Source organism: Somniosus microcephalus, chromosome 1 (assembly GCF_052327205.1).
Source record: "Somniosus microcephalus isolate GS21.2 chromosome 1, FLI_Smic_1.0, whole genome shotgun sequence".
In the NCBI taxonomy this organism is placed as follows: Eukaryota; Metazoa; Chordata; class Chondrichthyes; order Squaliformes; family Somniosidae; genus Somniosus; species Somniosus microcephalus.
The window spans coordinates 400738935-400754949 of record NC_140987.1 but is presented as its reverse complement, the minus strand read 5'-3'; the positions used below and the strand labels follow the sequence as shown (position 1 = coordinate 400754949).

At 45.1% G+C, this 16015-nt stretch overlaps 1 protein-coding gene across 8 annotated transcripts in view; it reads left to right on the top strand.

The window, feature by feature from the left end:
- The window catches only part of dlg3 (discs, large homolog 3 (Drosophila)), a 774284-nt gene that overhangs the window by 604012 nt on the left and 154257 nt on the right, over positions 1-16015 (top strand). For all 8 annotated transcript variants that reach the window (XM_085998120.1, XM_085998110.1, XM_085998103.1 and 5 more), the window contains 2 exons: positions 5930-6086; positions 8633-8735. In XM_085998120.1, coding sequence (XP_085854246.1) covers positions 5930-6086; positions 8633-8735 — 260 coding nt within the window. The remainder of the gene's footprint in view (positions 1-5929; positions 6087-8632; positions 8736-16015) is intronic.

The window sequence follows — 16015 nt, the reverse complement described above, 5'->3', positions numbered from 1 at the left end:
CAGGCTGAGGGCCTCCCTGTCAATCTGGGCGTAGTTACGCTCGGCTGAGGTTAACGAGCGTGACGCAAAGGCTATTGGCCTCTCTGAACCGTCAAGGAATTTGTGTGACAGCACTGCTCCGATGCCGTAGGGAGACGCATCACATGCTAACCGAATCGGTAGTGTTGGATTGTAGTGGGCCAATACTTCTTTTGAAGTGATTAGGCATTTACATTTCTGAAAGGCACGCTTACACTCATCACTCCATTTCCATGTTACTCCAGTTTGCAGTAGGGCGTTCAGTGGGTGCAGAATTGTAGATAAACTCAGCAAGAACTTATGGTAGTAGTTCACCAACCCGAGGAACGACCTCAGTTGCGACACATTTTCCGGTGCTGGAGCCTTGACTACAGCCTCAATCTTGTCCGGCGACTTATGCAACCCTTCCTCATCAATCATGTGGCCACAATACGAGATTTGTCTCCTGAAGAACTCGCATTTGGGGCGGTTGGCTCGTAGCCCATATTCCTGTAATCACGTGAGCACCTGCTCCAGGTTGGCAAGGTGTTCACTGTCATTTTCGCCCATAACCAGGATGTCGTCCAAATAACACTGGGTCCCCGGGATCCCTCGCAGGACTTGTTCCATCGCCCTCTGCCAAATAGCCGGGGCTGATGCTACCCCGAATACCAGTCGATTGTACTGGTAAAGGCCTTTGTGAGTGTTTATCGTGAGGTATTTCCTAGATGCTTCTTCCACCTCCATTTGTAGATACGCTTGGGCCAGATCAATCTTTGTAAAGCGTTTCCCTCCAGATAGTGAGGCGAAAATATCTTCTATCCGTGGAAGTGGACATTGTACTGTGTGCAGGACTGGGTTCGCAGTTACCTTGAAGTCCCCACAGATGCGAACCTTCTTCAGTTCCCCAGGCGTGCTGCTCAATGATTTCTTCATTACAGGAACGATGGGTGTGGCCCACTCGCTCCAGTCCACCTTGGACAGCACACCCGAACGCTCCAGACTCTCCAGCTCTGCTTCAACGGCTGGGCGGATCGCGTAAGGTACCGGTCTGGCCTTAAAAAATTTTGGGTTTGCGTTATCTTCGATTTTCATCGTTGCCGTTACTTCTTTTAGAGTCCCAAGTCCTTGTTGGAACACCTCTTTCGCGTCAGTTAGAATTTTTGACAGTCGTCCAGGTGTGACATCATCATCCTTTTTATCAGTCACAGTTAGCGCCTGAATGGAATGCCAATCCAATTGTATTTTTCGGATCCATTCACGTCCCAATAGTGGTGGTCCTCCATCTGGTAGTATATATAGATACAGTTTCTGTGTTTCCTTGCCGTTGTATTCAACTGGCACCCTTATTTTTCCTCTGGGGTGGACTTTTTGCCTCGTGTATGTCTTCAATACAATGGACGTGTCCTTCAAGGGCATGTGTGAGAATAGCCGCTCATAGTCTCGTCGATTCATGACAGTTAGGGCTGATCCTGTATCCAATTCCATCTTTACTTGGGACCCTGCTATCATGAGGGTGACCCAAATGGTTCGGTGATCCTCCTTTGCAATCACGTTGTGTAACTTTAGACAACTTAGCCTCCTGCTCCCGGAGTCATTATCACTCTCCTGATCTTCCGAACTACTGTCTGTCATTTTTTTTACTTTCTTGTACTTTTCCTTAGTAGTGTTGGTTTTCTATCCCGACCTGCAGACTCTTGCTATATGTCCCATTTTCCCGCATAGCCTGCATACTTTGTCCTTAAACCAGCAGTCCTTCTGATCATGGGTTGTTCTGCCGCAGCAATAGCACTTTTCTGCTCCATACACCATTTCGTTAGCGCTGTATTCTTGTGGTTTCTGTTGTATTTCCACAGCTCCCCGTGCTGCTGCTTCGTAGGATACTGCCACGCTGAAAGCTTGTTCTAGCGTAAGGTCCTTTTCCAAAAGTAGTCGTTTCTGGGTTCCTTCACTCTGGAGCCCGCAGACAAACTTATCCCGTAAGGTGTCTGCCAGTCCTGCTCCGAACTGGCAGTGCTTCGATAACTTGCGTAGTTCCGTAAGATAGTCAGCATTGTTCTCATCTTTGTGCTGGTTTCTTTTATGGAACTTGAATCTTTCTGCTATCAGCAGCGGTGTAGGGTTTAGGTGTTCCTGTAAGATATTAACAATCTCTTCAAAACTTTTCTCCATTGGTTTAGCTGGGGTAATTAAATTCCGCAATAGGCCGTACGTTCTCGTGCCCATCAAATTTAATAATACCGACGCCTTCTTTCCATTGGCCACCTCATTGGCATTGCAGTACACTTCAATTCTTTCCACATACGTGGTCCAGTCTTCTACCTCGTTGTCGAAAGCAGTGATACTGCCACTCTTCGGCATCTTGGGTGATTTAAAATGGCGCCTCCCGCGCTTTTTCCTCTTCCCCAATGTAATAAAATGGCGCCTCCCGCGCTTTTCCTTCTTCCCCAATGGAATAAAATGGCGCCTCCTGCGCTTTTCCTTCTTCCCCTTGCTGCCACGCTGCTCCTAGCGTTCTACAGGGTAATGGCGGCGACCCGCGGCTTCGGCGCGTCTCACTTTTCCTTCCCCGCGTTCTACCCTCTCCACGCTGCCCTGTTCTTGAGCTCCACCCTCTCTCTCTCTCTTCCTCCCGACGATGCTGCACGGCCCCTTTGCAGAGCCGCTCGATCGAGCCCGAGCCCGCCACAGTCCGGAAAGGTCAGCGCACTACCTGCTACCAGCACGACTTGCTGGAACACCTTGACTGGGGAGCCAGGCCCAGCTCTCCACAGCCTCCCCTGCAACTTTCCGATGGATCCCTGGGCGGTTGCCCGCGGTCGACGCCCGCCGTTCTGACTTCGACCTCCAAGAAGCTTCTCTTCAGGGAAAAGATCCCCGTGAGGTGATGCAGTACTGCAGGTGAGTTCAAACCTGCCCGTCGCCAGTGTAGTGTCCGAGGATCAATAATACTCAGACTGCAGGAGAACAATAAAACAGGTATTTACTGAACAGAGAGTAATTCAAGACTGAAGTACAGAAGCCTGCTGTGGCTTTATATACAGGGGTGGTCACTGCTGGTACTGCAGTATAGAATCAGTTCTTCTCTTAAAGGCACATACACAACACCTTATACTTGGCTGCAAATGAGGAAGAAGTTTTCTGATATCACGAGCAAGGAAGATGCAAATGTTGCTCCTCACTTTTTTCCCCTTTTTTTGTGAGCCCATCAACCATGGCACAAACCTGTCAGAATTTCTGTATCCAATGTGAGATACCATTTGAAGCATTGTATACAACCTTTGCATCTACTCTTTTAATGTGCCAAAGCTGCACAGCTACTTGAAGGTGGAGGTGGCAGTCAAGGAACAGCAAAAGGATGCTGAGGTGTCCAAGCCAAGGTTCTCCTCTGCTATGAGGGGTTTTCAAATTCAAAATTATTATCTTTATTTATAAGTCCCTCCCTAACTCTTCATCTTCCTCCAACCATGCACCCTAGTCCACACTGACTCTGGCTTCCTATGAGTTCCACTATCCCTTCACCCCACATCATCAGTGACAGAGTCTTCAGCCATATTGGCCATATCTTTGGAACTGCCTTTCTAAAGCTCTCTGCCTTGCTCTCTGTCTTTTAAACCTGTTCAAAGCATATCTTTCCAACTATTCTTTTGGCCACCTCTCCTAATTCTTCTGTTACTGCTCCTTGTCCAGTCTTCCTTTGTGAAGTGCTTTAGGAAGCTCTCCTATGTTAAATGATCTATATAAATACAAGTTGCTGTTGTTGTTATAGGGAAGGAAATCTTCGCGCAGCAATGGAGTTCTGTGCTTATCATTCTAACTTATCTCCTTTATGTGTTTGGAATTGGACTCCTTTTAATATGTAATATGTTTTCCTCAAATTTGTTTGCTTTTTTGGTGCATGTATATAAGACAAGTTTTCACAAAATATTCTGTAACACTGTACCTTAACTCCTAAAATTATGACGATGAACAGGATGCTGGCTGCTTATATTTCTTACTCTGCTGATTTCTCTGTTGGAATATTGTGTCCGAGGCAGTTCGTAAAGGGCTATTTTCAGTCAGCTTTGCATTGTTGGATTTATCCCAGCCCTTCATGACCATTATACTCAGACAAGAGAACTCACCAGAGTAAGAAATAAAAGCACAATGGAACTAGTTTCTGGGTCAGATAGCCAGGGATACACGATGTGGTCTCCTCTACATTGGGGAGACCAAACGCAGATTGGGTGACCGCTTTGCGGAACACCTCCGCTCAGTCCGTAAAGGTGACCCCGAGCTTCCGGTCGCCTGTCATTTTAATTCACCGCCCCATTCCCACTCAGACCTCACCGTCCTTGGCCTCTTGTATTGTTCCACGGAAGCTCACCGTAAACTCGAGGAACAGCAGCTCATCTTCCGATTAGCCACTTTACAGCCTTCCGGACTCAATATCGAGTTCAACAATTTCAGCTCATAACCTCGGCCCCTATTACATTTTTACATTTTTTATCCACACTTTTGGTTTGTGCCTTTTCCTTTTTTTTCTCTCTCTCCCACATGGCAGCTGTCTCTCACTCTGCCAGCGCATTTCACACTTCATCTAGAGCCATTGTCTGTTTCTTTACCTGTCCTATTACTATCTCGTCTCACCCTGAATATCTCTTAATGTCTCTTCTTTCATCCCCTCCCCATTTCCCAGCCCCCAAACTGCCTTTTTGTTTCATTTCCTGTCTTTTCTCTCAGTTCTGTAGAAGGGTTTCGACCCGAAACGTTGACTCTATTTCCCTCTCCACGGATGTTGCTTGGCCTGCTGAGTTTTTCCAGCATTTTCTGTTGTTATATACCCTTACAGGGACAGTCTTACAACACAATTTTTTATTTTTACAGAATTAAATGATTAAACAAAAGGTACAGAAACTTTGTAAACCTTTCTTTTAGACTGAATGTGGAGTGGACTTACTGAGGATATAAAGGCCTAGAAATTCAGTGCCCTTAGCACCGATTTTGCGGCGCTAGAGGGCCTAGCGCTGCAATTGGCGCCGGTTCCTAAATTGCCTGGGGCCCTTCCGCGGCGGTAGACCGGTAGCGCTGCGCCGGCACCGATGACGTCATCGGTGTGCGCAGCGTCCCGGTTGCCGTGGTAACCCGGCCCCAAGCCGAAATTCAGTTGCGGCCGCCTCGCCAGTGGCAGCCGCAACTAAGACTCCGGCAAACGAGTGCTGCCGGAGTCTGCGCCGGCGCTTTAAGGAGGCGCGGCGGCCGGCCGCTTTCCCGCCGGCCGCCTGCCCGCAGCTCCCTCCCCGGACTTCTCCCCCCCCCCCCCCCCCGGAACAGATGCAAGCCCGGCACTTGTCCGAGGTGCCGGGCTCATTTTTGAGGAGATTTGCGCGGGCCGCGGCCGGGTGCAGGCAGCTCCTCCTTAACGGAAGGAGGAGGCCTGCACTTCCCGAGCCTGCCGCACCGCAGCGGGCGTCGCAGCGCCGGAATAGCGCCGCAATGCGGCGCGTTGCGCCAGTTTTCAGGCGCTAAAACCCTTCAGTAGCGCCGGCAGCCGTTTGGGCGCAGCGCTACTGAATTTTTGGCGCGCGCAAAGGGACTTAGCGCCGGTGCTAACTTCCGGCGCTAAAGCCCTGGCGCAGCGCAAACTCAATTTCTAGGCCAAAGAGTCCCTTTGTTTCCTGTGGGGTGAATTTGTTTCCTTCGCAATAGCTATAGTGCTAACCTTGGGTCTCTCATCAGTTTAACTGAGAATTTCACTCAATTCAAAAATTCTGATATATAGTCATTCAACATGGTTAATAATGTTTTAAAATTCCTTTTATGTGGTCTTATCCATCTCAATGACAGAGGTTTGAGGTGGAGTCAGCTTCCAGGGACTGGGATATGGAATTTTCAAACTGTTCGGTTGGTTGTTTTTTTTCTTTCTAATGCTGGTCCTTTTTTTTAATTTCAGAGAACCAAGAAAGATCGTCCTCCACAAAGGATCAACAGGGTTAGGCTTTAACATTGTCGGTGGAGAAGATGGTGAAGGGATTTTTGTATCATTCATCCTGGCAGGTGGACCAGCAGACCTCAGTGGAGAGCTACGAAGAGGAGATCGGATTTTATCAGTGAGTGATAAACATATTTGCTGAAAATGCCCTTAGCAGCTGTAAATTGGTATCAAATGTAGCATCTAAGCCTGCAGCAAACCTTACTTTGAATCTAGTTGTCCTACTGAAACTAGATTCTGTCTCTCACAAGATGAAGAGAAGTTACTCAGCAAGGTTTTGCCATGCACAGAGTGATAAAGTAGCAATGTGCAGCATCACAAAATCACTGATGAAACTTCAATTCCATGTTCTTCGCTGCTGCCAGTCTTGCCCGCACTACTAGGGAGAAATACCAAAATGAGGGAGGCACCTTTACACAAGAGGGAGGTGGGGAGCTGGAGCTACCTTTCCATATGATGTAGGCAGCTTTATGCAACAGTTAGGATGCATCATTACATGATAGGGAGGCAACTGCCCACAAGCGTGGGGGTGGGTGGGTGCATAGGCACATTTATATGATGGAGAAACACCTTTACACAAGCCAAAGCACTTATACATGCGGCAGAGGCATGTTTACACGAGATGGAGGAAGCACACTTACACAAGTGGAGCATGAGGCTGAGTGTGGCTTTAGGTGTCCTGAGTCAAACCTGTTAGTTCCAAATCAACCCTGTATTTTACATAATCATGGGATGCAAAGTACAATCTATAATGTGCAGAGTGTCAATTCACAAGTAGCTGACAGAGCAAGAGTGCTTCCCTGCTTTTGATATTTGTCTGTAAGATTTCTATTTCAGGACACTGACCAGTGCACTTCAGCCACTTCAGCCATTTGTGCAGCTCAGAGTTAGGATATTGTTGCTATGGTAGCAGTTCTGTATGAGGTTTTTACCACAATCATGTTTGGCTTGCCTCCATATCCCTTCTCCTACTACATTTTATTCAAGAACTGAGAATGCTCTGCTATTATTCATTACTTATCCTAATCATTTTTTTTAAGTGTTTTTTGGAAGTCCTGCTACTCAAATGCCTGTTTCTTAGATTAGTGCCAATGAGGATGTCTGCATTCCGGAATGCTTGTTCATTAGCTCATCCATGTCCCAGACTACTGCTCATCAAGCTGCTCACGTCCCTGAGTGCAACTCATTAGTACACCCATGTCCTGCGGCAGAAGGGGTTGGTGTCAACCCTACAATCAATAGCAAAGATCTATTGCAGAGGAATAGCTGATCTCTTCCAACATGTAAAATCATGGTATTTTCATACAACTCTGTATGTATTTTCATTACAACTATCTCAGTTTGTCCTTTCTCCCAAACTCTAATCTGAGGTGAGAAGTCCCTGTGCACCAGAAGTTGATAACTACATACATATGGGCCCTGAATTTGTGGTCGGAGGCTTCCCGCGGGGAAATGCCTCCGATCTGCAAATAAAATGCCTGCATACCTGGTGGTCTGGGAGGTACGGAGATTCGCGGTCCTTGGCCTCTCTGTGTACCCGCGTGTAGCAGCCCACGCATCCCAGGAGTGCAGGCGGATCGCAAGTGCCCCTGGGATCACGTGGGCCGGCCCAACGAATAAAAGAAGAGAATCCCCATTCATGCTTATGGGGATTCTGTATGTACGGAAACCCCATAAGCATGAATGGGAATCCCCCCAAAAATACATCTACACACCAAATAAATAAAATAAGAATTGCATATTTAAATTAATTAAAATGCCATTTAATTAAATATTTAAAACAAAACAAAAAATTTGAAAAATAAATTTAAATGTTTTAAAGGGGCTAAAAATAAACTTATCTTATTGTACAGGTTTTTTAATGGATAACTGATAGATAAAAATTTATTTTTATGTTTTTTTTAAACTCTTACGCTGGTAAAAGCAGGCCTTACAATTACTTTTACCAGGCATAAGAATTTCACGGGCATTTCGTGGGCTGAAGTTGGGCAAACAGCGGAGGCCCTTTTCCCGGGGATGCGAATGATCTATCAAGAAAATTCTTGACAAATCGCAAGTTCCGAGTTTTCGCTCATGCGCTTCGCATGCCTAAACCCGGAACTTGCGCGGCCCTTACGGACGTGTACGCACCCATAGGGGCCGCAAATTATGGGCTATTACTTTGGTCAGGGGTAGATGCTATTGGGTCATAGGAATTGCTAGACAAAAATTGACCACAGTCCATCTAGTTTGCCTTCTACCATCCTGGAATTTGCTTGATACAATGATAACGGAGTTGTTGACTAATCATAGCAATCAATCGCTATCAATTAGACTATAACAGACCCAGACATGATGCAAGAAAAACCTCACTGGTAGAGAGCTTTGGAAACCATAGGTCCAAAGTCACCTGTTCCTCCCAAGCATGCTACACTTACCACATTCCATGTCTCAAATTACTCATATACTGTATCCCAAAATGTTATTTTCAGACAGAAATGTAGTTGTTTCTGGACAAGCTGTAGGAAAGCAAGTATCTCAGTCCAAATCTGTCAGCCCTGGGTCAGCAAGTACTTCTTTATAAATATGATGATCAGTCTACATCTTCACCACAAACTACCATCAACAAAGTGGGAACTTGAGTGTACTGAGTGTGTTTTAAATAATCCTGCCTGTTTGTTTTAGGTGAATGGTGTAAACCTTCGGAGTGCTACCCACGAGCAGGCAGCAGCAGCACTCAAAAGAGCCGGTCAGACCGTGACCATCGTCGCCCAGTACAGACCAGAAGGTAGGCATGAATGGCATGGGGCAATTGATTTCATGTGAGGAGCATCAGTGTGTTACTGGTGATGATTGTTCGAAGCCAGATGTAACGTGCTATATCTCTACAGCAGATAAAGCTTCTCTCTGTTTTACTGAGGGAGTCAGATGGTGTTAATCTAATTCCTCCACCTCAGAGAGTCGATCATTATCCCTTACACTGTCAGCTTTTCCACTTTGATGCTTAAACAAAGCCTATTATGCAGTACAATTTAGTAATAGTACTTGATTAGGAAAATAGCCTAACTGAGTACTATATCTGGCTGAACATTACAGCTGAAGCTAGGTCTCCGAGGGCTATTTCAATAAACGTATTTTTCTCTCTCTGCCAGTGCACAGTGCACTTTTCAAGATATTTTTAATCCACCTTCGCATTCAGGAGAGGAAATTGGAAATTGTTACTGGCTTGACTACGTCGAACACAGTTGACCGCACCATTCTCCTCCAGTGCCTCTCCGTCGTCCAGCTGGGTGGGACTGCACTCGCCTGGTTCCATTCTTATCTATCTAATTGTAGCCAGAGAATCACCTGCAATGGATTCTCTTCCCACTCCTGCACCGTTAACTCTGGAGTGCCCCAAGGATCTATTCTTGGCCCCCTTCTAATTCTCATCTACATGCTGCCCCTTGGTGATATCATTCAAAAACATACCATCAGTTTCCACATGTACGCTTACGACAATCAGCTCTATCTCACCACCACCTCTCTTGACCCCTCCATTGTCTCGGATTTGTCACACTGCTTGGCCGACATCCAATATTGGATGAGCAGAAATTTCCTCCAACTAAATATTGGGAAGACTGAAGCCATTGTCTTTGGTCCCCGCCACAAACTCCGTTCCCTGATCACCATTTCCATCCCTGGCAATTGTCTGATGCTAAGCCAGACCGTTTGCAACCTTGGTATTGTGTTTGACCCCGAAATGAGCTTCCGACCACATATCCGCTCCATCACCAAGACTGCCTACTTCCACCTCCGTAACATGACCCGACTCCGGCCCTGCCTCAGTTCATCTGCTGCTGAAACCCTCCTCCATGCCTTTGTTACCTCTAGATTGGACTATTCCAATGCTCTGCTGGCTGGCCTCCCAACTTCCACACTACATTAACTTGTGCTCATCCAAAGCTCTGCTGCCTGTATTTTATCTCCCATCAAGTCTTGTTCACCCATCACCCCTGTGCTTGCTGACCTACACTGGCTCCCGGTCCGACAACTTTAAAATCCTCATCCTTGTTTTCAAATCCCTCCATGGCTTTGCCCCGCCCTATCTCTGTAACCTCCTCCATCACTACAAGTCTTCAAGATCTCTGCGCTCCTCCAATTCTGGCCTCTTGCGCATCCCCAATTTTAATCGCTCCACAATTGGTGGTGGCGCTTTCAGCTGTCTTGGCCCTAAGCTCTGGAATTCCCTCCCTGAACCTCTCCGCCTTTTGACCTCTCTCTCCTCCTTAAAACCTACCTCTTTGACCAAGCTTTTGGTCATCTGTCCTGATATCTTCTTCTGTGGCTCGCTGTCAAAAATGTCTTTATTGATAATGCTCATGTTAAGTGCCTTAGGATGTTTTTCTACGTTAAAGGCGCTATATAAATGCAATTTATTGTTGTTGTTGGACATTCAGGTCTACACTTCAAAAGTTCTTAATTTGCTGTATAGCACTTTGGGGTGACCTGAGGTCATGAAAGGCACTATATAAATGGAAGTCTTTTTTTTCTTTCTTTTACTTGCGTTGAACTGCTGCCACCTTTGTTTGCTGCCTCTGGGGGGCCTCAGTGAGCTATGGAAACACGAACTGCAGGAACCATGCAGATGAGACTCAAGGGAAAGACAATGCCATTTCACTCACCAAAAAGGGCAAAATAATTACCATTATATATCAGTGATGCAACCACAAAAGGAATACATGATTTGAAATAACCAGGAATTAATGCGATCAAGTGGAAAACTGGAACTGATGGAGCACTGATTTCACTCCTGCTCTTCGTGGGGAAGAAAGAAAGAACTTGCATATTATAGCATCTTATTTCATCTTTCTAAAACTTTCTCAAGCACTTCAAATACAATGAATTACTTTGATGTGAAGTCACTGTTGTTATGTAGGTGAATACAGCAGCCATTTTGTACACAACACAGTACCATGAAAAGCAATTACATAAATGGCCAATTAATCTGTTTTTCATGGTGGAGGTTGGCAGAAAAATGTTGATCAGGGCATGTGGAGGACTCCTTGCCCACCTTTAATTATTGCCATGGAAGCAAACAGGGCTTCAGTTTGACTTCTTATCTGAAGATTGTTTCTTTTTGGTCAGCCTGGTATCTGGCACATGCAGAAACCCACCACCATGTTTGAATGTCTGAACTAAGCTACTGAGAAAATCACACCTGTGGAATTTCTGTTTGTCTAATGGAGTGCCAACCTGGAAAGCTAGTAAAAACTGAACCGTAGCTTCAAATAAAAGCCAACACAAGCCCCAAAAGGTAACTGGTCAAGAACCGTCGTGATTCTGATGACTTGAAAAAAGTAGTTCAATTGGCTTTTGTAACTTAAGCAGTAGCTATGCACGACATTCCTTCACTCATTTTGGAGGAAAGCAAACATAAGTACATGAAAGTCTGAAAGAAAAAGCCAAATGTTGACGCAAAATTGCTGATGCATTTATATGTTGCCCTAGGAAATTTTTGAATTTTCCATTAAAAATGCACCATTCTGGTTAATCTCCAATCTTAAGAAATTTGATACTTCACAACTGAAAAACGAAGGAACAAGTGTCATTTGCATTTCCGAAAGATCAACCAGACCACCACTTCCCCAAAAGTGACCTCAATGCTCACTTTCCCACATCCAATCCCCCACTACCCCAGTTCACAAAAGCATCTTACCTCTCTGGACCCAGTTCACAGAGATCCTATACCCCATCCAACTGCACACCCTTTCACAGAGACGGGCACTCTTCCTCCAGTGCTCCTAGTTGATGCATGTCCTCTTTTCACTCTTCCTTTTTAATTCAAGTTGGCACTTTTGTCCTACACTAGTCAGTTGAAGCTATCACTCTTCTTCCATCCTTCTCCGTTAATGTGGTCGCTCTTCTCCCTTTCCCTCAAGTTAATGCTTGCAATCTTCTTCTGCCTAAGCACAAAGCACCACTTCTGGCTTTTACTCTCTTCCTTCTGCCTTCCCCTCTCCCTTCAACTTTACTTTTACCCAAGTACTGCCACTATTTGAAGTTATTACTGCCACAGCACTCTATTGGTGAAAATTCCTGTTCTTGAAGAATTCCCACCTACAGTAGGTAGAGGTTGGAACTACTTCCATTACTTCTCTTCAACCCAATCATGTTAGGCGCCAAGACCTACATGAATAAGCATATATTCTCATACCCGGCTATGCAATGGACAACTGACGACCAAAGTTCCTCTCTGGGTGCCCGACAGATGCAGCGTGCTGGAGGGGTGTATTATTATTTATCTGGTGTAGCACTTGCACAATAATATCTCTCGTTGCCCTGAGAAAGTGGCGGTTTATTAGTATTAAGAGTCAACCATGTAATGTGGAATGGAGTCACACATAGACCAGACTAGGTAGGAATGACAGGTTTCTTTCCTTTCCCTGAAAGACCCAATTACCAGATTAATTGAATTAAGTTTGCCATGGTAAAATGTGAACTCGTAATTGCCAGTCCAGTACCATAACCATTACATTACCGTATCTGGGTGGTGCTTGAAACCACAGACTTCTGACTCAGAGGCTAGAATTCTACCATCTGAGCCAAGTTCTCTGGTAAAATTGTAAATCCATTCTTTTCAAACAGTTTTGCAATTTTGCTAGAAATGTTCGCAAGCACTTACAATGTTTCTAAACATAGTAACAAGAGCAGTTCTTTCTCATGTATATTACAGTATAATTTATAAGCAGTTTCTATAAATATGGAAAACATTTTTAGTTGATCAGGATAAATATTTTTATTAAAACTGGTAAATTGATACATTCCAGATCATTTGCCTTTTTAAAACTTTTGCTGACTGCAAATAAATCACACTTTAATAAATCTGTAGAGGTTATTTAGTTTGGAGTTTCTTGCAATGCCAGTGACATGGCGTAGGTAACCGTCGATCTGCTGGAAGGTGTGTGAGGATATGTCCATTCAGGCCAACATTAACAGGAAGGAGTGGACGAAGAGAAGAGCTGAAGCACCTGGTGGGGGAAACCTTAAGCTGAATTAATGCTGAATGCTAGGCAATGGAATGGAAATAAAGCGGGTGACTGATCAGCAGTGTGAGTGAGGGGAGAAGGGAGTGTGGGTTGGGCTGTACGGTAGGAATAAAATATTACAGGATGCCAGTGTAGGAAGTTGCCAGTGGAGCTTTAGGAACAAGCATAGGTTAGGCTCAACGCAAAAGATATGTTATGTGATCAATGACAGACTAGGGAACGGATGGAGAAGGTATTACCAGGAAGCAGATGAGTGATCTGCTACTGTCTAATAATATACACATAATTGCTATATACAGTTTAAATGCTGGATACTCAGTGGGTAACTATGCAACTTAGATAAAGGCCTGCTATAACTCAGTGTATAATCAGTGTGGAATTCTAAAATTATTTCTTCTGATTTTTTAAATACTAAATTCTGTCACAAAGCTAAATATTTTCACTTACCTGGTGACAAAGTCAGAATAATTTGAGGATGTAAATCTTTCATTCTTTCAGCTCCATCCCTGTGGGAAGGAGTTTTAAAAACAGCCAGAAAGCGGTGGGGCAGGCACAGGTGGAGATGAAGGTATCGCCATCTGTGGTATTATTGCACAGAGTTGATTTTGTAACCAAGACATTGCAAGCTACTTATTCATAATGTGATTGATACAAGAAGAGCCTAAAGGCCATTGCATGCATTTTAAATGATTTTTGGTTTGGAATTACATCACATTCCGATTGGCATTTATATAATACCTGTAATTACCCTTTACTTTGGGCACTGAGATTATCTGGTGTGTGCTTTTCTATCGTAGCTTATGTTAAGCTCACTAGATTGGAATCTAATTATTCACCGATCCAGGAACCACTGGGCCTACAAACCAGGAACATCTTCCAAAATTTTAGATACGAAGTCAAGCCCTATCTGTAGACATTCATGTGAAGACAAGATCAGTGTATCCATACTTAGTTGCGGTGTCTCAGAGCAAACAGTTAGTTCCAGTTTCTTTGCCTAGGTTCCATTCAGTGTCAGCTGTGGCTCAGTTGGTAGCACATTCGCCTCTGAGACAGAAGGTTGTGGGTTCAAGTCCCACTCCAGGGACTTGAGCACATAAAGCTAGACCGACACTCCAGTGCAGTACTGAGGGAGTGCTACACTGTCGGAGGTGCTGCCTTTCGGATGAGACATTAAACCGAGGCCCCGTCTGCTCTCTCGGGTGGACGTAAAAGATCCCATGGCACTATTTCGAAGAAGAGCAGGGGAGTTATCCCCGGTGTCCTAGGCCAATATTTATCCCTCAACCAACATAACAAAAACAGATTATCTGGTCATTATCTCATTGCTGTTTGTGGGAGCTTGCTGTGTGCAAATTGGCTGCTGCCTTTCCCACATTACAACAGTGACTTCACTTCAAAAGTACTTCATTGGCTGTAAAGCGCTTTGAGATGTCTGGTGGTTGTGAAAGGCGCTATATAAATGCAAGTCTTTTTTTTCTTTCTCTGAATAGTTCCGACAATCCCACAGACCCAATTTATTTTGTATCCCAATTCCCAGTCTCTTTAGACAGGTCCAAAAATCCCAGTTCTCGATCACAATGTTGGTTTTCACTTTTTCATTCTCATTGGATCCCAAAGTCCCAGTCCCTTTGGTTAGATTCCACATCCCAGGCATCTTTGGATGACTCCGTGGTCCCAGTATTTTTAGTTGGTAACCACAGTTTCAGTCTCCTGGGATGACTTGCACTGTCCTAGTCTCATGGAATTGATCCCACAATCCCAGTCTTTTTGGATGGATCCTGCAATCCCAATCTCATTGGATGGTTTCTCCAGTATTGGTCTTTTTCGATAGATCCCAAGATTCCATTCTTGTGGATGGATCCCAGAGTCCAAATTTACTTTAATGGTTTTCATAGTCTATTCTTGAGTATGAGGAGAAGAAATGTACTTTGTAGTGGCTGCAGATAAGATGTAGCTTGTTGAATACATAGAAACATAGAAACATAGAAGATAGGAGCAGGAGTAGGCCATTCGGCCTCTCGAGCCTGCTCCACCATTCAATGCGACCATGGCTGATCATCCAAATTCAGTACCCGGTCCCTGCTTTCTCCCCATACCCCTTGATCCCTTTAGCCTTAAGAAATATATCCAACTCCTTCTTGAATATATTTAATGAATTGGCCTCTACTGCCTTCTGTGGTAGAGAATTCCACAGGTTCACCACTCTCTGGGTGAAGAAATTCCTCCTCATTTCTGTCCTAAATGGCCTACCCCTTATCCTTAGACTGTGACCCCTGGTTCTGGACTCCCCGACCATTGGGAACATTCTTCCTGCATCTAGTCTGTCCAGTCCTGTCAGAATTTTATAAGTTTCAATGAGATCCCCTCTCATTCTTCTAAACTCCAGCGAGTACAAGCCCAATCGACCCAATCTCTCCTCACACGTCATTCCTGCCATCCCAGGTATCAGCCTGGTGAATCTTCGCTGGACTCCTTCCATGGCAAGAACATCCTTCCTCAGATAAGGCGACCAAAACTGCACACAATACTCAAGGTGTGGTCTCACCAAGGCCCTGTACAACTGGAGCAAGACATCCTTGTTCCTGTACTCAAACCCTCTCGCTACGAAGGCCAACATACCATTTGCCTTCTTAACTGCCTGCTGCACCTGCATGCTTATCTTCAGCGACTGGTGCACAAGGACACCCATGTCTCGTTGCACTTCCCCTTCTCCCAATCTATTGCCATTCAGATAATAATCTGCCTTCCTGTTTTTGACACAAAAGTGGACAACCTCACATTTATCCACGTTATATTGCATCTGCCATGCTTCTGCCCAATCACCCAACCTGTCCAAATCATCCTGGAGTTTCTCGGCATCCTCCTCACAGCACACACGCCCACCCAGCTTTGTGTCGTCTGCAAACTTGGAGATATTACATCTAGTTCCCTTGTCTAGATCATTAATATAGTGAATAGCTGGGGTCCAAGGACCGATCCCTGCGGTACCCCACTAGTCACTGCCCGCCACTCGGAAAAAGACCCGTTTATTCCAACTCTT